General features: G+C 44.7%; 1 protein-coding gene and 1 pseudogene across 1 annotated transcript; both read left to right on the forward strand.

Annotated features, from left to right (window-relative positions):
• Positions 1–11,115: 11,115 nt before the first annotated feature.
• LOC123488278 (cortexin domain-containing 1-like) lies at positions 11,116–11,455 on the forward strand. Its single transcript, XM_045219174.1, has one exon. It carries the CDS (start codon positions 11,116–11,118, stop codon positions 11,299–11,301), a length of 186 nt encoding a protein of 61 aa, XP_045075109.1. The 3' UTR covers positions 11,302–11,455.
• A 10,049-nt stretch (positions 11,456–21,504) lies between these two features.
• Positions 21,505–22,724, forward strand: LOC123488279 (annotated as a pseudogene).
• The last annotated feature ends 1,593 nt before the right edge of the window (positions 22,725–24,317 follow it).

The following is a 24,317-nucleotide window of genomic DNA, read 5'->3' on the forward strand; positions in this document are numbered from 1 at the left end:
ATTGTCAAAGAACTACATTTCTTTCAGGGCCTTGGGGTGAGACAGGGATGCAGCTTAAAAACCACCCTCTTCAACATATGTCAACCAATTTGGCAAAGGGCACTAGAACAGTCTGCCCAGCACCGGCCTCAACCTGCAGAATCTGAAGTCAAATGTCTGCTGTTTGCTGATGATCTGGTGCTATATCATCAACCAATGGGCCCTACAGCAGGACCTAGATCTTCTGCCCAGATTCCTGAGACCTAGGCCCTGACAGTAAATCTCAGTAAGACAAAAACTAATGGTGTTCCAAAGGTCTGTTGCAGGGGATTAAAAAACAAATTCCATCTAGGCACCGTTGCCCTAGAAGCTCACACAAAAAGCGATGCATACCTCATCCCCTAAACATCAGCGCTACAGGTATCCACATTAAAGCTGTAGACGATCTGAGAGACAAGGCAAGGAGGGCCTTCTATGCCATCAAAGGAACATAAAATTCAGCATATCAATTGAGGATCTATTTCAAAAGCCACTTGAATCAGTGTAAGAACCCATTGTCTTCTGATTGTAAGTCTGAGTCAAGCTCACCAACCTTAACAGTTAACATGAAAATGGACAAACACCAAATTGAGACCCTGCTTTAAGAATTCTGTAAATATATCCTCAGTGTACACAATATAAAACACCCAAATAATGCATGCAGAGGCAGAATTAGGCTGAAATACCTTTCCCTAATTATCAAAATTCAGAAGCAGGAATTCAAATTCTACAACCCCCCTAAAAGGGTGATTCCCAAACCTTCCATAGCAACCGTCACCTACGGCAGAGATGAACCTGGAAAAGAGTCTAGCCGTAGCTGGACACACAGGGCTCTGTTCACAAACACAAACAGACCCCACAGGGCCCCAGGACAGCAACACAATCAGGCCAGCAAATCATGATAAAAGCAAAAGAATTATTTGACACATTGGAAAAAAATTTACAAAAAACAGAGCAAACTAGAGCATTTCTTTGGCCTAAACAAGTACACAGTGGCAGAATACCTGACCCAAACTTAAAGGAAGCTTTGACTATGTGGAAACTCGAGGGCTTGTTTTGTACTGTTGAGAATGGCAGCACATGTAGGCAGACCACAACTCTTACAGGCTATGCACAATACCCACAAAATTAGGTGGAAACTGAGCTGCACCTCCTAACCTCTGCCAAATGTAGCCATAATAGAAGACATGTTTCCCTCAGATTACCCAGATCCACAAAAGAATTTGAAAACAAACCCTGGTGCAATGCTTCCATATCATTTGGGTGAAATACCACAGTCTGCATCACAGCAGCAGCCATTGTGACCTCAGCCCACTTACAAGAAAAGGGCAGCCAGTGAAGAACAAACACCATTGTAAATACAACCCATATTTATGTTTATTTATTTTCCTTTTTGTGCTTTAACTATTTTGAATAACAATATGACATTTTTAGATGTCTTTATTCTTGAGTGTAATATTTACAGAGAGAGAGAGAGAGGGGGTGGGGTAGAGAGAGAGAGAGAGAGGGGGTGGGGCAGGGGTGGAGAGAAGGAGAGAGAGAGAGAGAGAGAGAGAGAGGGAGGTGGGGCGGGGTAGAGAGAAAGAGAGAGAGAGAGGAGTGAAGTGGGGTAGAGAGAGAGAGAGAGAAGTGGGGCGGGGTGGGAGAGAGAGAGAGAGGGAGAGAGAGATTGGGCGGGAGAGAGTGAGAGAGGCGCGGGGAGGTGGGGTGGGGGGTGGAGAGAGGGGGTGGGCGGGAGAAAGTGAGAGAGAGAGAGAGCGAGAGAGATGGGGTGGAGAGAGAGAGGAATGAGAAGGAGACAGAGAGAGAAGAGAAGTACAGGAATAGGGAAATCTGAGACAGAAGAGAGAGATGGAGAGAGCAATAACCAGCGAAAAGCCTTTCACCAAGGGCAAACAGCGAAAAGCGTGTCTTTGTGAAAACACCTTATTATTGGGTGATGTATGGTAATCCAAAGTGCTATTTTGAGTTCCTCTTAACTTTTACCTTGGTCCCTCAGGTGCAGAATCAAAGAATATTTGTCCAGCTCTGATGGATGGGAGAAGGAGAGATGCATTAATAAAGCTGATTATTTTCTCCTTTCCCTCTGGCCGGGTCCTCTCTGTCCACTCTGTCTCGCTCTCAGAAGGACAAACTGCTGAGTCAATAAGTGCCACAACAGTCCAGTGCAGTGCACCTGTCAAGGGAAAATGTCTGCTAGTAGAAGATAGTTTTCTGCTAAAGGGTAAAGGACTGCAACAGGCCTCTGTCTGAATAGCAGTTGGACTGCAAGAACCCAGTGGAGGCTTGTATGTGTTAAAGCCACTGAGACAGACTGACATAGGTTTAGGTCTGTAGTTTACAGAGAGAAAGGGCGGAGAGAGAGACCCAGTATTAGATCTAGAGAGGGATAAAGGAGTGAGAGAAATGAGAAGACAGAAAGAGAAACTCTTGCTCGCCTCAGGTGTCTCCTGTAAAAGCAAGTAGAGTTTCACTGTGCAGCCTGACCTGGGCTTTCAGTCAGTGGGCCAGTCAGCTCAAGTCCGCCAGATGGGACCACCACATCACCCAGTCAAAACTATTCGCTGCTCTGGCACCCCAATGGTGGATAAGCTCCCCACTACGCCAGGACAGCGAGTCATTCAGCCACCTTCCGGAGACACTTGAAACCCTACCTCTTTAAAGAATTACCTGGAATAGTATAAGTAATCCTTCAGGAACATCCTGCTATACCAGACTGGGTTAGTCAGGAACACTGATGCTGCCAGACTGGGTTAGTCAGGAACATTTCTGCTATACCAGACTAGGTTAGTGTTTCTGCTGCTATACAGACTGGATTAGTCAGTTTCCTGCTGCTATACCAGACTGGATTAGTCAGAACGTCCTGGGCTATACCAGACTGGGTTAGTCAAGAACATCCTGCTATACCAGACTGGGTTAGTCAGAAACACTGTTGCTACATGCCAGACTAGGTTGGTCAGGAGCTACTGCTTACCAGGGGCTGGATTGGTCAGAGGCTTTAGCTGCTATACCAGACTGGATTAGTCAGGAACACTGCTGCTTCTGCAGACTGGATTGGTCGGGAACACTGTTGCTATAGCAGACTGGGTTGGTCAGGGACATCCTGCTATACCAGACTGGATTGAGTTCAGAAACGCTGTTTGCTATCGCCAGACTAGGGTTGGTCAGGAGCAGCTGCTGCTATACCAGACCTGGATTAGTCAGGAGCAGCTGCTGCTATACCAGACTGGATTAGTCAGGAGCATCTGCTATACCAGACTGGGTTAGTCAGGAGCGTCCTGCTATTCACCAGACTAGATTGGTCAGGTATCACTGTTTGCTGTGGCAGACTGGGTTAGTCAGGGACATACCTGCTATACCCAGACTGAATTAGTCGAATCACTGTTGCTATCTCACCAGACCCGGTTAGTCCCAGGAACGCATGCTGCTATAGCGGACTGGATTAGTCAGGAACGTGCTGCTATACTTGCCGGGCCTGGATTCAGTCAGGATCATCTCTGCTATAGCAGACTGGGGTTAGTCAGGAACATCCTGCTATACCAGACTGGGTTGGTCAGAAACTGCTGTTGCTTATACCCAGACTCGTTGGTCAGGAGCTGCTGCTATGCCGGGCTGGATTAGTCAAGGCTTTGCTGCTTGCCGGACTGGATTAGTCAGGAGCACTGCACGCCTATACCAGACTGGGTTTAGTCAGGAACATCCTGCTATACCAGATGGGTTGGTAAGGAACATCCTGCTATACCAGACTGGGTTAGTCCCAGGAACACTGTTGCTATTCCAGACTAGGTTAGTCAGGAACATCCTGCTATACCAGACTGGGATTAGTCGAACAGTTCTGTTGCTGCCAGACTTTGGGTTAGTCCAGGAACATCCTGCTATACCAGACTGGATTAGTCAGGAACATCACTGCTATACCAGACTGGGTTGGTCAGGAATCATCCAACTATGCTGCAGACTGGATTAGTCAGGAACACTGGTGGCTCTCACCAACTGGGGTTAGTCGGGAACATCCTGCTACACCAGACTGGATTAGTCAGGAACATCCTGCTATAGCAGACTGGGGTTAGTCAGAAACATCCTGCTACTCTCACCAGACTGGGTTGGTCAGGAACATCCTGCTATGCCCAGACTGGATTAGTCCAGGAACGCTGTTGCTTTTATACCAGACTGGGTTGGTCAGGAACATCCCGCTTGCCAGGCTGGATTGGTCGGAAATCCCGCTATACCAGACTGGGTCGAGTCAGGAACATCCTGCTATAGCAGACTGGATTAGTCAGGAACACTGTTGCTATACCAGACCGGGTCCAGTCGGGGAACATCCTGCTACTCACCAGACTGGATTAGTCAGAACATCCTGCTATGCCAGACTTGGGTTGGTCAGGAACATCCCGCTATACCAGACTCGGGTTGGTCAGGAGCATCCTGCTATACCAGACTGGATTAGTCCAGGAACACTGTTAATAATACCAGACTAGGTTAGTCAGGAACACTGTTGCTATACCAGACTGGATTAGGAACACTGCTGCATATACACAGACTGGGTTAATCCAGGAGCGCTGTTTGCTATACCAGACTGTTAGTCCCAGGAACATCTGTTGCTATACCAGACTGGATTAGGAACACTGCTGCTATACCAGACTGGGTTTATCAGGAACATCCTGCTATACCTGAGCTGGGTTAGTCGGGAACATCCTGCTATACCAGACTGGGTTAGTCAGGAGTTTGCCTGCTATACCAGACTGGGTCTAGTCAGGGGACATCCTGCTATACACCAGTCTGGGTTAGTCAGGAACATCCTGCTATACCAGACTGGGTTAGTCAGGAACATCCCTGCTATACCAGACTGGGTTGGTTAGAGTACATCCTGCCCTATACCAGACTGGGTTAGTCAGGAACATCCTGCTGCTTAATTCCAGACTGGGTTAGTCAGAACATCTGCTATACCAGACTGGGTTAGTCAGGAACATCCTGCCTATACCAGACTGGGTTAGTCGGGAACATCCTGCTATACTCAGACTGGGTTAGTCGGAACACTGTTTGCTTATACCAGACTGGGTTAGTCAGGAACATCCTGCTATACCAGACTTTGGGTTGTGACGAATCCCATCCTGCTCTACCGGACTGGGTTTATCAGGAACATCCTGCTATACCAACTGGGTTAGTCAGGACATCCTGCTATACCAGACCGGGTTGGTCAGGAACACTGCTGCTATACCAGACTTGGTTAGTCAGGAACACTGCTGCTATACCAGACACGGGTTAGTCACAGGAACACTGTTGCTATACCCAGACTGGATTAGTCAGGACTCACTTTATTGCTATACCAGACTAGGTTAGTCAGGAACACTGTTGCTATACCAGACTGGATTAGGAACACTGCTGCTATTCCGACTGGGTTAATCAGGAACATCCTGCATACCAGACTGGGTTAGTCCAGGAACATCCTGCTATACCAGACTGGGTTAGTCAGGAACATCCTGTATACCAGACTGGGTTAGTCAGGAACATCCTGTGCTATCCACCAGACTGGGTTAGTCAGGAACATCCTGCTATGCCAGACTGGGTTAGTCAGGAACATCCAACTATACCAGACTGGGTGTAGTCAGAACAATCCTGCTATACCAGAGCTGGTTTAGTCAGGAACACTGTTGCTATACCAGACTGGGTTAGTCAGGAACATCTCTGCTATGCTCCAGACTGGGTTAGTCAGGAACATCCTGCATACCAACTGGGTTAGTTCCAGAACATCCATGCTAACCAGACTGGGTTAGTCAGAACATCCTGCTCTGCCTCTTAGACTGGGTCAGTCAGAACACTGCTGCTATACCAGACTTGGTTGGTCAGGAACACTGCTGCTATACCAGACTGGGTTAGTCGGGAACACTGCTGCTATGCGAGACTTGGTTAGTCAGAACATCCTGCTATACCAGACCCGGGTTGGTCAGGAACATCCTGCTATACCAGACTGGGTTGGTCAGGTTCTCTGCTGCTATACCAGACTAGGTTAGTCAGGAACACTGCTGCTATACCAGACTGGGTTAGTCAGGAACATCCCTGCTATATTCAGACTGGATTAGTCAAGAACATCCTGCTATACCAGACTGGGTTAAGTCGGGAACATCCCTGCTTATACCAGACTGGGTTGGTCAGAACATCCTGCTATACCAAACCCGGGTTGGTCAGGAACATCCTGCTATTACCAGACTGGGTTAGTCAGGAACATCCTGCTATACCAGGCTGGGTTAGTCAGGAACATCCTGCTATACCAGACTGGGGTTAGTCGGAACACTGCTGCTATACCAGACTGGGTTGGTCAGGAACATCCTGCTATACCAGACTGGGTTAGTCAGGAAACAGCTGCTGCTATACCAGACTGGATTGGTCAGGAGCACTGTTGCTATGGCAGACTTGGTTAGTCAGGAACATCCTGCTATACAGATTTGGGTTGGTCAGGAACATCCTGCTTATACCAGACTGGGTTAGTCAGGAACATCCTGCTATACTCCAGACTGGGTGAGTCCAGGAACATCACCTGTTATACCAGATCTGGGTTGGTCAGGAACATCCTGCTATACCAGACTGGGTTGGTCAGGAACATCCTGCTATACCCAGACTGGGTTAGTCAGGGAACATCCTGCTACTCACGACAAGCACTGAGGCTGGGTCTAAAGCGGCCCTATGGATCCTGAGGTGCGGGTAGTGCACTATATTGGGGAATAAGATGCCCATTTAGGATGAAGACTAACTGTTGCTCCCAGACTGGGTTAGTCTGAGGTCTTACCCAGACACACCGCTCTTTCAAGACACACACACTGACACTAGGGCACTGGCAACAGACTGTCGCACCGTGGCTCACACATGAACCATGGTTATCCAGGTAGATTGTTTTTGCTGCAAACTCTTAGTATACATCATTGTGTTTTAGTAAGTTTAGTGTAGTTTGTTGGTTTGAAAAGCCGCTTTCGCGAATAACAGATATTGCTGTTATCATTGTTAGTCGTGATAAAACTCAAATTTGCACACGTAGCACATACTCTTTCACATGTTAGGCATCTTTGGGAGTTAATAAAATCAGCGATTGATGAGGGTGTTTAGGGGCTAGCACAATCTCTTGTGCCGTCAGGACCAGGTCTCTTGGCAGAGTGTGTAGTATACAGAGGGTTTGCCGTAGCTAAAATACCTATCCTGTCTTTACCCCACGCAGTGTCAACATAGTGTTATTCAGAAGCCGAATTCTACTGATATACAGGTGTACGAGCTTAATTTGACAGTATTGTAGCTTATCAAAATAATGCAGCAGTAACAGGATTTGAACATTTATTCCATAAAAGGCTATTGGCTGGACAAAATTGAACTACATGAAAAGTACAATGCTGTTATATATAACCCCATGTTTTATGTGGGTTTTCTGTAAATGTATGTAAATCACAAAGCTCATCTGCATTTTCTGCAGTGAGAGGAGATCTCAGCAACAAAAAGGCTAATCAAATGAAGGTCCTGCACCTGTATAGCTGAACAAAATAAAAAACACCTACTGCAGGCTACTGTTATATACTGTACTAGAGGACTAATATAATACAGGTCTGGGATGTCCAATGATTTTTATATTTAAAAAAAACTGAATATGACAAATACATTGGATTACATTATGGAAGCAGTAGGGCCAAAAGTGAGAATAGCTTCACGTTTTAAGGATAGTGGCTGAAGAAATCCCATGAAAAAAAGTTAGCAAGCAAAAAAAAGTCCTAGGAAGTATGCTTGAAGAACTTAGCAGAGGTGAAACTGTTGGCCTCCTGTCTTTCAATCCCCTTCTTTATAGCAATTCAGGTTCCGTTCCTTATCTAATTTCACGCTTAGTAGGTAGATTTATGGACCTCTGGTCAGGATGACTCAGAACCTGCTTTTCTCCAAAGTTACTTTTTAATACTTTGTCTTCGTTTAATAATGTTTTTATGGCCTTTGTACTTAATGAAAATACTCAAAGGTGTAACGATATCAAAAGCTTCAACGATTTTGCATTGACCAGGCTTTTATTTTCTCTTAGTAATTATTTGTTGATTGCATTGTTTTTATGCAGTTTAATTACTTCCTGTAATGAATGTATATTTTACTGAACAAAAATATAATCGCATAACATGCAGCATACTTCAAAGATTTTACTCAGTTACAGTTCAAATAAGGAAATCAGTCCCGGTTGAAATAAATTCATTAGACCCTAATCTATCGATTTCCACATGACTGTGAATACAGAAATGCATCTGTTAGTCACAGATACCTTTAAAAAAAAGGTAGGGGCGTGCATCAGAAAACCAGTCAGTATGGTGTGACCTACTATTTGCCTCTGCGGACATGGCACATCTCCTTCACATAGAGTTGATCAGTTGATTGTAGCCTGTGGAATGTTATCCCACTCCTCTGCAATGGCTGTGTGAAGTTGTGCTCCTGAGTGGCGCAGTGGTCTAAGGCACTCGCATCGCAGTGCCTACCTGTCGCCACTAGAGATCCTGGTTCGAATCCAGGCTCTGTCGCCGCTTCGGACGCGGCCGGAGAGCTCATGGGCGGCGCACAATTGTGCCCCAGCGTCGTCCAGGGTAGGGGGGGATGGCCGGCAGGGATGTAGCTCAGTTGATAGGCTGGCGTTTACGGCGCTCGCCAGGGTTGTGGTTCGATTCCCATGGGGGGCCAGTATAAAAAAATATATGTATTCACTAACTGTAAGTCGCTCTGGATAAGAGCGTCTTGCTTTAATGACTAAAATGTAATGTATGTTGCTGGATGTTGGCTGGAACTGGAAACGCTGCCGTTCACGTCAATCCAAAGCATGATGAATGGTACGACAATTGGCCTCAGGATCTCATCACGGTGTCTCTGTACATTCAAAGTACCATCGATAAAATGCAATTGTGTGTGTTGTCCGTAGCTTATGCCTGCCAACTTAACCCCACCGCCACCCATCGGGGCATTCTGTTCTAGGTTGACATCTCAGTAATCGCGCTCGCCACACGGTCGCTTCCCCATCCAGTCTGTCTGCCATCTGCCCAGCTACCAGTTGAAACCGGGATTAATCCGTGAAGCGCCCGCTTCTCCAGCGTGCCCAGTGGCCATCGAAGGTGAGCATTTGCCCTTACTGAAGTCGGTTGTGACCTTGGCCTTGAACTGCAGTCAGGTCAAGACCCTAAGTGAGGCCTGACGTGCACTTGCAGATGAGCTTCCCTGAGGCAGTTTCGTGACAGTTTGTGCAGAAAGTATTTGGTTGTGAAACCCACAGATTATCAGCTGATCGGGTGGCTGGTCTCAGTTGCAGGTGAAGAATCCGGATGAGGAGGTCCTGGGCTGAGCGTGTGTTGCACGTGGTCTGCGGTTGTGGGGGCCGGTTGGACGTACTGCCAAATTCTCTATGGTGTAGAAATTGGCATTCAGTTGCTCTGGCAACAGCTCTGGTGGACAATCTACTGCACCTGTGTAATGGGTCATGCTGTTTAATCAGCTTCTTGATATACACACAACTGTCAGGTGGGTGGATTATCTTGGCAAATAAAAATAGTCACTAACAGGATGGAAACAAATTTGTGACAACTTTTGAGAGAAATAAGCTTTTTGTGCGTGTGGAACATTTCTGTGATCTTTTCTTTCCAGCTCAGCAAACATCGGGACCAACACTTTACATGTTGTGTTTCTTATATTTTTGCTTCAGTGTCCAGTAGTTGTATCTGACCTACACTACATTATACAGACGTGTTGAATACTCGGTAATACTTTATAATAATGTTCTCTAATAAATAATGTATAAACTAATAGTCTGTTCTCCAAACGATTAATTGAAGGACGTTATTAAAAGCGTTATTGTGCTGTCTTTATTACTGTCCATAAGGATGTTTGTTTATTTGTTTGTTTGTTTATCTATCAGTTGTGAATGGGCCTGGTGGACAGCATTCATTACAGAGCAGTAGTGTAGTACCACTAATGAGAATTTCATGAGACCCAGTTTCTATTTCCTGCTTGGACACTAAAAGTGACGGATGCCCTAATCCTTTATAACATCAGACATCGACTAAGCGGCTCCGTTATGTCCAATAAAATAAACACAGCCATAATTCATTACTGTACTTTGCACGCTCTCCTCTAAACTTTATATTTCCCTGTGTAAAACTGGCAAGGCAGTATCACTCATTCTGGTGGTGGGATTTATTTTCTTGAAAAAGACGTACTGATTTAGGACCTGTAACTCTAAATGGTTTTCTGGCTAGTAGAATTAGGGTATACTACTGTGTCTATGAAATAACTCCTGCAGAGACTGAGGCTGTCCTAATATGGACACTGTATATACAGCTCTAGAACAGGGCACAATTGCCCATATAGTCCTGAATAAATTAGGGACTTTCAACACTCATCATAGCAGTTGTCCTAAACAAAAAGATAATATAGAACATGATCCTGAAACGTCCCTGGTCCTGCATGTGTCTGCTCAAAGTTCAGCGTGTAGTGGACAGAGCCTTGGGGAATTGATCAGCTCCTTGTTTAATAGTGCGCTTGAGTGGTGTGCCCTCTGAGAGCTCAAGTACATGCTGATTCATACACTACACAGTACACACACATACAAACGTTTGCGCGTATGCACACACACAGACACAGACACACACAAATGGACACACTACTTCACAGACGCATTTATGTGCACACACTAATTTATGCGCACACACACACACGCACACACACACACACACACACACATACTGCTGAGTAGTATTGAATAAAACAGTGATTTGGATGTGGGTTATTTGTATATTAGGTACTTTCCTTAAGGCAGCAACTTCCTGTTAGCATTTACTGTGAAAACAATGTAAAGCTGACTGACTGGCTGAAGTAGCTGGGAATGTCTTTACCATATTCACTCTTTTTCCCCTCTGTTCTGTCTTTCTTTTTTCACCCTCCTGCCTCCTGCCTCCTCCCGTTTCTACCTCCTTCCTCCTCTCTTCCCTCCTCCTGCCTCCTCTCTTCCCCCCTCCCCAGAACCATTCTCAGGATGGTAGCGGTCTGTGTGTGTGTGGTGGAGGACAGTGACAACATAGAGACCCAACAGCAGCAGCAGCAGCAGCCATGGAGGAGGGGGCCACTCCCGACCCAGAGTTTGTGGATGTGGACCAGGGCATGACGCTTTGGCCTGTGTGGCCCTTCCTCTGCCTTCTCCTGGTGGCCATGATCATCCGCTGTGCCCGGGTCATCATGGACCCCTACAGCGCTATACCCACCTCCACCTGGGAGGAGCAGCACCTGGATGACTAGTGGGAACCAGCTGTGCTGTTACACATATAGGCATGTGTGTGAGGGTGCAGACGCACAGGCATGCAGGGACATGCACATGAACGCAAGCGTGGGTAAACACACACACACACGCAGGAAAGGAGAGGAGAAGAGAGCAGAGCTTGACCAGAGAGGAGAGGAGAGGAGAAGAGAGGAGAGCTTGACCAGAGAGGAGAGGAGAGGAGAGGAGAAGAGAGGAGAGGAGAGGGAGAGGAGAGGGAGAGGAGAGGGAGAGGAGAGGGAGAGGGAGAGTTATGGTCCCAAACAGTAACGCTGCCTGTCAACACATCCATTGTCTGGTATCAGTCAGTACTTGAGAAGTACTGCAGTGGACTGGGTGACAATCAACCATGGTCTGGACACGTTACAGTCTGAGTCTACACCTTCACCCTGCAAACTGCTTCCGGTACATACTAGGCAAGACTGGTCATGAAGAGGAATACTTTATTTAGTTTATTAGGACTTTTTTCCGTTAATTCTTATTGATCTTACAAAAGCATCTCAAGTTTTGTACATTTTATAAGGAACATTTACAATGACTTTGGCTACATAATAGTATTGCTAATGAAACAGGGCCTGTGTTTTTGTGCTTATCGACTAATAAGGCTCAGAGCAACTTTATCCATGTGTCATGTCTGAAAATGTGTGTCAGGCAACAGTATGACAAAGCAGTGGGGAAATAATGTCATCTGTTACAGTCTACACATACACACACAATACACTCCCCACCAAACTGCAGAGCAGGCACTTCGCTCATGGCAATGAACTCTCATCCCCAGCCTTGTCCTCTTCCATTCATAAATCATCCTTATTTGCGGCTGCTGTCTGCCCATTAGCTTGAGCACAAAATGGATATGTTGGTCTAGTATTTCTATGTTCTGTTATGTTGACTTATGTCTATAGCCAGTGCATTTATTAATTGTGAAACGATTGTCTGACTTGCATGTTATGAAGTGCCTCAGCTGACACCACAGAATAGCCAAGCTTGGCTGAATTCCAAATCAACCCCTCCCCTCTATTCTATGGATAGGTGTGAGCAATAGGGTGAATATTCCTCCTAGCCTATCAAAAGGCAAGATGAAGCAATGCAATCACCATTATACATGATTTAACCTGTCCGATACTTTCATCAGTGCATAGGGGGTAGAGGGGTTAGGGACTACGGGTCGGTTTGGATTTTAGCAGATTATTGACAAGCATTAACCGGCAAATTAGATGCAGGTGACGATTTGATATAAACCCAGATCGTGCAACATTTAGCCTGTCTATAATAAAGATGATAATGAATTACAAAAACCCTCTTTTGGAGGAGCGAGTTGTCTTTGTGTGAGATTGTAATTAGCTGTAAATGAAAACCTAACGGAGTCTAATCTTGCATGATCTCCGACACGTAATTGGGTCGTGTGGAAAGCCTGATAAGATTTAGCTCAGTGGTCACCCATGGGTAACTCTCTAAGTTCCCTAAGGGCCATTCTCATCAACCCCTATTTCATATAGAAGACTTAGAAATAGTTGGTGTGCAGCTACCATTTTGAAGTCCGTGTTACAGCTTGAGTCCAACTCACCACACTCTTGGTATGCGTCCCAAATGGCACCCTATTCCCTATATAGTGCACTACTTTTATAAGAGCCCTATGGTCAAGTGTACTAAAAAGAGAATATGGTGCCATTTGGGACGAAGGCTTGATGTAAACTCTTCACAATCTTGAGGTTTCAAGGTTAGGTCCACTGTCTGCAAACAGACCAGCTAATGCATATTAGCATTATGCTAATCAGGTTAAATTAGAATAAAACAAAGTTTGAGGAAATAAATGTTCCTCAGGGAGACAGGCTGTCATGTAGATGGGTCTAACTCCTTTTTATGATGAATATATCTCCCTTTTCTGTCTCTCTCAGTTTCCCCTCCCTCCCTCCCTCTCTCCCTTCCTCTCTACCTTCCTCTCTCCCTCTGTTTTTCTAACCCTGTTTCTCTCCACAGCAGAATGAGGCCTCCAGCTCTGACACTCACTGTGTGGTAAAGGTCGGAGTTGTTCTCATGTTTCAGGGGCACAAGGACAACATTCATAACATTCAGCAGGTGTGTGTTACTCCATCATCGTGTCTGATGCTTACAGTCTGCTGAGGGTATGAATGGACATTTCACACCTTCCTCCTCCTCCTTTGACTCTCCCTTCTCCTCCCCTCCTCTCCTCCCCTCCTCCTCTCCTCCCCTCCTCCTCTCCTTCCTTCTGTAGGAGAGCAAACAGTTGTCCCTTCAGCTGTCCTCGTGAAACCCCAACTCTCTATGTCATGCACACACACCCCACAGGTGTGCTTAGTCCCCTCCTGTACTTCCTGTTCACCCATGACTGCGTGGCCACGCACGACTCCAGGACTTAAAATGGTCCACACACACGCACACAGTCGTGAAGAAGACGTGACAGCGCTGCATTCCCCTCAGGAGATAGAAAAGATTTGGTATGGGCCCTCAAGTCCTCAAAAAGTTATACAGCTGCACCACTGAGAACATCTTGACTGGCTGCATCACAGCTTGGTATGGCAAATGCCCACCCTCGATCGCATGGCGCTACAGAGGGTGGTGCAGACAGCCCAGAACGTCACTTGGGTCGAGCTCTCTGCCATCCAGGACCTCTATATCAGGCAGTGTGAAAGGAAGGCCCAGAAAAATTGTTAAAGACTCCAGCCACTCAAGCCTTAGACTGTTCTCTCTGCTTCCGCACGGCAAGCGTTCCCAGTGCATCAAGTCTGACATCAACAGGCTCCTGAACAGCGTCTATCCCCAAGCCATAAGACTGCTAAATATCTAATAAAATTGCTACGTGGACTATCAGCATTGACCCTTTTATCTTATTTTTGCACTGACTCTATGCACACTCACAGGACTCTACACACTTACTCACACACACTCACACTGACACTCCAGCACACACATACACATAACACTCACATACAATCATCATATAGGCTTACCCCTGTACATACAGTATCTACCCCTACCACTCTAGTATACCTGCACATTGTAAATACTCTGGAACTACCTGATATAGCATGACGCCTGATATAGCACTGACTCTGGAACTGACCCTGTTATAGCCACTGACCCTGGTAGACCCTGGAACTGACCCTGATACGAAAGCTACTGACCCTGGAACTGTAGCCACTGACCTGTAAAGATAGACTGACCCTGGAACTGACCCTGTATATAGCTACTGACCCTGGAACTGACCCTGTATATAGCTACTGCGGAACCTGTAAAGCTACTGACCCTGGAACTGACCCTGTATAGCTACTGACCCTGGAACGCCCTGTATATAGCTACTGACCCTGGAACTCCCTGTATATAGCTACTGACCCTGGAACTGACCCTGTATATACAGTAGCTTTCTTCCTTACTCATGTGTTTTTGTTCTACTTTACTTTATTTTATAAACTGGGTGGTTTGAGCCCTGAATGCTGATTGGCTGACAGCAGTGGTATATCAGCCCGTATACCACGGGTATGACAAAACAGTTATTTTTACTGCTCTAATTACATTGGTAAACACTTTATAATAGCAATGAGGCACCTCAGGGGTTTGTGATATATGGCCAATAGAGCTCGCAAGAAAGGCATTTCACTGTATTTGTGCACGTGACAATATAACTTGAAACTTGACACACACACACACATACAGTCACACCCGCCAGCTGAATGTTAAGCAATGCTTGCCTATCAAATCTCATGAGCCTTCAATCTAGCACACACTATGCGCAATCCCCTTTTATACGAAGGCAAACGAGTGACATTTCACGACACACACAGACACCATCGCCTTAGGGCTGAATCTCCCTCCTATCTCCCCCATATCTCACACTCGGGTGTGAAATTGCCCTCAAAAACAAAGACAAAATCAAATCCTATCAAATGGCTGGGGGAAGGAGGAGAGATCTGACGTTTGAAATCCCTGTGGTTTTCCAAGCAAGGAGGAATGAGGAATAAGTTTAGCTAATTAAATGGCTCCTACACAGGAGCGTGTCGGTTCAGCCGCCCAGGGAAATGACTCCACTTGAACCCGCCACTAGGCTTCTGCTACAGTCAGAGAAGAGTTTCCCTGGCATTGAAATTGTTTTTATTAGCTTGGCTTGGCTCGGCTTAGGGTTGCAAAATTCTGGGAACCTTCCCAAAATTCCCAGGTTTTCCAGAAATCCATGTTGGAAGATTTCTGCAATCAGGAGGGAAAACCTAGGAATTCTGGGAAAGTTAGTGGAATTTTGCAACCCTAACTCTGCTAGACTGTCTACTACCACTCCACATCCTGAAAAAAAAATACAAGAATAAGGCACTCCTTAGTTAGTCTTTTAGAATGATATTATAAAAGTCTAGGGTTGAACAGTTATAAGAACTAAACATAAGCAAGACCTACAATATACTGTATTTGGTTGTACTTTTAAACAGACAGAGTTCATTTTTTACCCACAATTTCGATCTTGTCTCATCGCTGCAACTCCCCAACAGGTGTGGGAGGCGAAGGTCAAGTCATGCGTCCTCCGAAACATGACCCGCCAAACCGTGCTTCTTAATACTCGCCTGCTTAACCTCGAAGCCAGCCGCTTCAATGTGTCAGTAAACACTGTTCAACTGACTACTGCAGTCAGGCTGCAGGAACCCGGCCCGCCACAAGGAGTTGCTAGAGCATGATGAGCCAAGTAAAGCCCACCCGGCCTAACCCTCCCCTAACCCGGACGACACTGGGCCAATTGTGAGCCGCCCTATGGGACTCCCGATCACGGCTGGTTGTGATACAGCCCGGGATCGAACCCGGGTCTGTAGTGACGCCACTCGGGAGGCCCAGACAAAGAGCTTTTATATGAACAGCTGCTGTTTTAAAACTTTGTATGGCAATATAATTCATACATAATTTAATGTCACCCTGCCATTTTAAAACAAAAGGTGGCTACTGTAATATCCATCCAAAAGTACAAACAGCCGAAACTAAATGGGTCAAAGTCTCCATACCAAAGCATGTTCCAACTGAGTCAGAGTGGATACAATACCTAATGGTGGTTAATATTTGGCCAGAAGTATTTCTAGGAAACTGGTCTTTTAGAGAAGTCTAATCAAGAGTGGCCTCAAACCTTTCCCTTCCTTTTCCTGTTTCATTGATTTAACCTCTTAAATGTACCTCTTAAATGTAATGGCAGAAATGTAGATTTCCGCCTAAATAGACATACCCAAAAGTAGCAGGAGCAGTTATATGATAAGGATATTCATACACTTGGTATCATTGGAAAGACCACACCTGGGAGATGATGAGGAAATGGTCATAACATAGATAAGAATTTCACAGTTCAGATCACACAAGATCAAGCATACACAAAGTAACCGGTTTTATTTTTTTATTTCTTATTTTTTCAAGTCATCTTTCATGGACAAGCTATAAGTCAATTATTGATGAATAGAGCTGGAAACACATCAGATGGTCAAAAACTTCTGGGATTGATAGACATAACAGCTAGAACTTTACTGACGTGTAATAAGGGGTGTCAGGTGCGGTCACAGGACATCTCCAAGTGTCCCCTCAACCTCTCCAAAGTGTCCTAAGTGTGTAAATTAGGTCATTCCACTGCTATTACACATTGAATATGCCTAACAGTTATTAGTCACGATAAAAACACAATTTCTACAATATCAGCCTCTCTCAAACATTGTGGTGGTGTCAGGGGACATCCAGGGGACATCCAAGTGTTCCTTCAACAGCTACAAAGTGTCCGAATGGGGTAAGTCCACTGCTATCACACACTGAATAAGCCTAAAAGATATTGGTCCCACATACAAATGCACAAATGGACACATGCTGCATGCACACAGACACTAGCACAAATATTTGTCACAGACAGACAGACAGACAGACAGACAGACAGACAGACAGACAGACAGACAGACAGACAGACAGACATGAACATGAACACACACACACACATTTTCAGGTCAGCATCAGCATGCTACAGTACTCGGCTAGGCGAACCGAATGAGTGTGAACAGAACGTCTGCTTGCATACTCCCTTAAGATGAAACCACACAGAGAGACAGCGTCATCAACATTTGTGTGGGAGAGTAGAGAGCGTCAATTCACATACACAGGGTAGCATATACCGTTTTAATTTTCATGAGAATCCATAATAAACAGTTGTATTTGTTATGTTCGCTGTGTAGTCCTTGTGAATTATTGTTGTGTGTTCCTGTTAACTAACTTTATATGTCCTATTTTTTAATTTTTTATTTAACCTTTATTTAACCAGGTAAGCCAGTTGAGAACAAGTTCTCATTTACAACTGCGACCTGGCCAAGATAAAGCATAGTAGTGCGATAAAAACAACAACACAGAGTTACATATGGGGTAAAAAACATAAAGTCAAAAAAATACAACAGAAAATATATATACAGTGTGTGCAAATGTAGCAAGTTATGGAGGTAAGGCAATAAATAGGCTATAGTGCAAAATAATTACAATTAGTATTAACACTGGAATGCTAGATGTGCAAGAGATTATGTGCAAATAGAGATACTGGGGTGCAAAAGAGCAAAATAAATAACAATATAGGGATGAGGTAGTTGGATGGGCTAATTTCAGATGGGCTGTGTACAGGTGCAGTGATCGTAAGGTGCTCTGACAACTGATGCTTAAAGTTAGTGAGGGAGATAAGAGTCTCCAGCTTCAGAGATTTTCCTATGGGAGCCAGCATACATGTTTTCAAATAGTATGTATTATTGGCACTGGCAGTTAAACTTATCAACACTAAATAGACACTTTTTAACTATACATATCACAATTCCAGACATAACAATGCAACAGTCTATTTTAACACAACAGTCCATTTAACATAACATCAGTCTATTTTCGGGCAATTTATCTGCACCTTTTACCAGCATTGCTTTGTGTAGACTTGCTTTCTAATAGCTTTGCGTTCTAATTTGACGCGCTATGACGCTGTTGACGCTTCCAGCCCGTCTGTTTTCTCTCAATCACCACCATGCGTTCACGCGCGTAAAAAAAGTAACTTTTCGTTTGATTTGGGCTTTAAAATCGAGGGCTGCATTCCCGCGGGATGCCCACGGTCCCGACAGAGATCATTGCAGAGCGGTCTGCATTTTTCATGCTGTGGGCCGGAGCAGGCAGTCAGACAGACGACTTTTGTTGTTGTCCCGCAGATTATTTGGAAAAGTCGTCTTTCTGTTTGTATGCGTTAGCCAACATATTGTATTAAAAGCACATATGTTTCGCATTATTCACACAGAATTCGCTGCTTCAAATTCAGTAGCCTCTCTCCACTCCTAGCTGGGCGTGCGAGTTCAAGTGCTCCTAGTATGTGTTGTCTCCTTGAAATAGAGGAGGCTGCCTACATCGGCGGAGAATACTTAAATATGAAATTAACTTGGCCGGCAGGGATGTAGCTCAGTTGGTAGAGCATGGCGTTTGCAACGCCAAGGTTGTGGGTTCGATTCCCAAGGGGGGCCAGTATGAAAAAAATATATAAAACAATAATAATGTGTGCACTCCAGTCACTCTTGATAAGAGCATCTGCTAAATGACAAAAAAACAAAACAATAGTGAGCGAAAATTGACAATTTATTTGTCTCTGCCTGCAAATCGTCCTCCTAAAACGTAGGCTATATACACTGCTCAAAAAAATAAAGGGAACACTAAAATAACACATCCTAGATCTGAATGAATGAAATAATCTTATTAAATACTTTTTTTCTTTACATAGTTGAATGTGCTGACAACAAAATCACACAAAAATTATCAATGGAAATCAAATGTATCAACCCATGGAGGTCTGGATTTGGAGTCACCCTCAAAATTAAAGTGGAAAACTACACTACAGGCTGATCCAACTTTGATGTAATGTCCTTAAAACAAGTAAAAATGAGGCTCAGTAGTGTGTGTGGCCTCCACGTGCCTGTATGACCTCCCTACAACGCCTGGGCATGCTCCTGATGAGGTGGTGGATGGTCTCCTGAGGGATCTCCTCCCAGACCTGGACTAAAGCATCCACCAACTCCTGGACAGTCTGTGGTGCAACGTGGCGTTGGTGGATGGAGCGAGACATGATGTCCCAGATGTGCTCAATTGGATTCAGGTCTGGGGAACGGGCGGGCCAGTCCATAGCATCAATGCCTTCCTCTTGCAGGAACTGCTGACACACTCCAGCCACATGAGGTCTAGCATTGTCTTGCATTAGGAGGAACCCAGGGCCAACCGCACCAGCATATGGTCTCACAAGGGGTCTGAGGATCTCATCTCGGTACCTAATGGCAGTAAGGCTACCTCTGGCGAGCACATGGAGGGCTGTGCGGACCCCCAAAGTAATGCCACCCCACACCATGACTGACCCACCGCCAAACCGGTCATGCTGGAGGATGTTGCAGGCAGCAGAACATTCTCCACAGCGTCTCCAGACTCTGTCACGTCTGTCACATGTGGTCAGTGTGAACCTGCATGCATCTGTGAAGAGCACAGGGCGCCAGTGGCGAATTTGCCAATCTTGGTGTTCTCTGGCAAATGCCAAACGTCCTGCACGGTGTTGGGCTGTAAGCACAACCCCCACCTGTGGACGTCGGGCCCTCATACCACCCTCAAGGAGTCTGTTTCTGACCGTTTGAGCAGACACATGCACATTTGTGGCCTGCTGGAGGTCATTTTGCAGGGCTCTGGCAGTGCTCCTCCTGCTCCTCCTTGCACAAAGGTGGAGGTAGCAGTCCTGCTGCTGGGTTGTTACCCTCCTACGGCCTCCTCCACGTCTCCTGATGTACTGGCCTGTCTCCTGGTAGCGCCTCCATGCACTACGCTGACAGATACAGAAAACCTTCTTGCCACAGCTCGCATTGATGTGCCATCCTGGATGAGCTGCACTACCTGAGCCACTTGTGTGGGTTGTAGACTCTGTCTCATGCTACCACTAGAGTGAAAGCACCGCCAGCATTCAAAAGTGACCAAAACATCAGCCAGGAAGCATAGGAACTGAGAAGTGGTCTGTGGTCACCACCTGCAAAACCAGTCCTTTATTGGGGGTGTCTTGCTAATTGCCTATAATTTCCACCTGTTGTCTATTCCATTTGCACAACAGCATGTGAAATTTATTGTCAATCAGTGTTGCTTCCTAAGTGGACAGTTTGATTTCACAGAAGTGTGATTGACTTGGAGTTACATTGTGTTGTTTAAGTGTTCCCTTTATTTTTTTGAGCAGTGTACTATATGAAAAATGTACCAAGTGTCACTGTCATCCTTCTTGCTGCTTCAAGTTCAGTAGCCATACCTGCGAGATGTTGTCTCAATTAAATAGAGTAGTCTATACTCTATGCATGGGCAGAGAAGCACGGGGCAGTTATCTTTCCAAGGAAATCTACTTCCTAAATATGATTAGGCTATAGTTTTTTTTACATTGCCTAGAAATAAATATTGATCACCCATATGTCTCTGTCTGAAAATCGTCCCACTCCTAAAAGGTAGGTTATAAAAATAGCTCAAGACAAAGTGAAAGTCTCTCCAACTCTTCTCTCCTCAAACTACATCTAGCATATTGGCGCGGGATGTTCCCCAATGCTGGACGGGGGCCTGCTTTAAAAGATATTCGCTTAAAACACGAGAAAAAAGCAGCAATAGTACTTTTGTCCATTTTGAGACGCCATAGACAGTTCACACTTCCTCAAAATAACTCAATAAATCTTTCATTAATTTGTTGACCAATCAACGACGAAGGGGCGCAGACTTCAGCTACCGATTTCGGCTCGCCTCGAGAAAAAATGTTGTGTGCCCGAACAACCGAAAAACTCTTAGCGAAGTCCAAAACGAACATAAACGTCACAAAATGTCATCATAATGTCTTCACAAACTCTTCCGAACTGTTTCGGCTGGGAGGCATGGAGACGCCTATTCCATTGAATGTTTTTTTGTGTCATCTGACTGGTGTTTGGCTGCACATGCAACATGCAACATGCAACATGATTCACCCACCCTCTGTTCTCATTCCACCCTCAGTTTTTTAAAGGCTTGAAATAAAATTCCCACCTCTATTGTTTTGACTCTTTCAACAACATAAAATTATCCTACCTTGTTTTTAATCAGCTAAAGTCTGTCAGACTCACTTGAGAGCTAGAAACCTGCTACATGAAGCTGCTGGAAAAGTAGTGAACACTTTCTAAATCATGGACAAACTGTCTGTCTTTTTGTTTGTATTTTTTATGTTATGAAATGTCAATGTCCATAACTGTATAATATAACTCCTCTCCCTGGTTCAGGATCACATTCTCTGTGGGCACTTGCAACATTTATAAGCGGAGAGACGCCTTTCCCTGAGTTTACGGTTGTGGTGATGTTGGATGACATTCAAGTGGCTTACTATGACTCCAACATGAAACACTTTATCTACTGGGTACATAACACCCCTAACAAAATACATGATAACGAAGTTCAGGACGGAGCTTATGTATTTGGAATTATGTACCACCAGATGAAAGAGAGATCATTTAACATAAAGCACCACTTAAACCTCACAGAAGGTGTTCAAGTTCAGCAAAGAATGGCTGGCTGTGAGATGTTGGACAATGGTGAACCAGCCATGTTCATGTTTAAGGAGATTTTTAATGTAATTTATACAGATTATGCAGCATATTTCAACATTACACATTTGACATACGATGGTGGGAAACTACTACCAGGATATTATGGGATAAGGCAAGCATATGAAAGAGTACTATTTGAGAATGCTTGGCTTCCCATTTGCATCAGAACACTGAAGACAATCCTGAAGAGAGAGAAGAATGTTGTGATGCGTAAAGTACCTCCCAGACTCAGGTTGATAAAGAAAGAGGTTTCTGGAGGGCTCCAGGTGAGCTGCCTGGCGTTTGGTTTCTACCCCCGCCACATCAACCTGACCCTGCTGAGAGACGGCCAGCCAGTGGCAGAACAGGAGCTGACAGGGGGGGAGGTGCTGCCTAGTGGAGACAGGACCTACCAGCTGAGGAAGAGTCTGGAGGTCAGTACTGAGGAGCTAAAGAAGAGACACAACTACACCTGTACTGCCTCTCACCTCAGTCTGGACAACAAGCAGGATGTCAGTTGGGAGTCTGGGGCAGAGAGAGTACACCTATCCACACTCTCAGGTCTACTGGTGATGCTGCTGATTGTTATTCTATTGGGCATTTTCATTTGTGTCAAAAGGAGGTGGAGATGCACTGCCTCCCAGTCGAAACTTGCCAACGTTGATGCAAAAGTGTCAGAGGAAATGAACCTTTCTTCAGATTCTGAGACCTAATATATGATGGGACACTGATGCAGATTTGTCAATTCAGCTCAATTCACAATGAAAATATGACTGCCAGAGCACCTATGAGGGCAGGCACAAAACATGCAAAATATTATGTTATTGTCGGTCAATCTTCCCTTCCCCTCAACAAGGGATGTAAAGGATCAGTTTGGGGAGACTGTTGACAATAACAAATATCTGGTCATTATTAGTACAGATCTGCATTTACATATTTTATATGCCGGTTTGGCAACCTGAGCATTAAAAAAGGTAATCTTGTAGTGGTTTCTGTTATGTGATCTATAATTTCTAATCATGACTATTCATTAATTGCACAATTCTATCTGTGCTGTATTAGCTGATATCCAGTATCTTAAAGAAGGAGAATCATGTGATGATGTGTATGAGGTCTGTTTATTATTGGAATGACTTTACAGTGTCTCTGTTTTGTATTGTATGTATGTCACACCCTGGCTCTGGGACTCTATTTGTTGAGCCAGGGTGTGTTTATTTCTATGTGTTTATTTCTATGTTGGGGGTTCTAGTTTGTTGATTTCTATGTTTGCCTGAGTGACTCCCAATCAGAGGCAACGAGTGTCAGCTGTTGGCTGGTTGTCTCTGATTGGGAGCCATATTTAAACTGTCTGTTTTTCCCTTTGTGTTTGTGGGTTTTTGTTCCGTGTTCGGTCATTGATACCGTGGACTTCACGAGTCGTTTCTTGTTTTGTATCGTGTTTACACTTTAACTAATTAAAGTATGTTCGTTCATCACGCTGCGCCTTGGTCTCTCCCTGACGATCATGACAATGTAGTGTATGTTCATCCTAGCTGCACAATAATACCCTTTATTACAGACAATAAAATGTAGCCAAATTGATTAATGGATTGATTAATGTTAACTACGACATTAATTCATGTAATTAAAGCAATGTCAAGTATACCGTAACTTCTCTCAGGAACTTTTTTATCACTGTGGAAGGGAGAGAAATCTGACACTCGATTTCACTCCAGTTTAAGAATGGCATGAGTATTAAACTAATGTGAATGTTGTATGCATTATAAACAATTAAACAGTTTTAGGATAGAACACCTTTATTGGGGAATGAATCTGTTCGATTGTAGTCAGTGCCATGAAAAGTCATTTTCTATTTTACAATATGTACACCTCTCATTCTAAACATCATTTGTTTAGTGTTACTTTTCCCCAGTCAAATATTCAGGCCTACATTTCCACTTCAAGGCTGGACCACAACATAAAACGTAGCTTTTGAATATAAGACCTAGTTTAATCAACTGTTATTTTGTATTGAACACTGAATGGTATATCAAAAAGGCTGCAAAGCCAATGTCTCCATTCCACATTTTGAAATAAGTATTCTTCCATGTTACCTGCTTCCTAATGAGAACAACTAGGTTCAAACCTAGGTCTACTGCGCACCACAATACTGTGTTAGCCCTCTGAGCTAAAGCCTAGAGCCACTGGCCATATTAGATTTCCTAAACCTGCTTTGTGCATTTTTCCATGTAAAAGCCATAAACATCTATATCTAACCTACATTTCATTACCGATGTAAAGGGCAGGTGCTCAGAGGCTACATTCCAAATGGCACCCTATTCCCTACATGGTTCACTATGGGCCCTGATCAAAAGTAGTGTACTATATAGAAAATAGGGTGCCATTTGGGATGCAAAATAATCATTGGCTTTAGTAAT

Source organism: Coregonus clupeaformis, unplaced genomic scaffold (genome assembly GCF_020615455.1).
Source record: "Coregonus clupeaformis isolate EN_2021a unplaced genomic scaffold, ASM2061545v1 scaf2118, whole genome shotgun sequence".
Taxonomy (NCBI): Eukaryota; Metazoa; Chordata; class Actinopteri; order Salmoniformes; family Salmonidae; genus Coregonus; species Coregonus clupeaformis.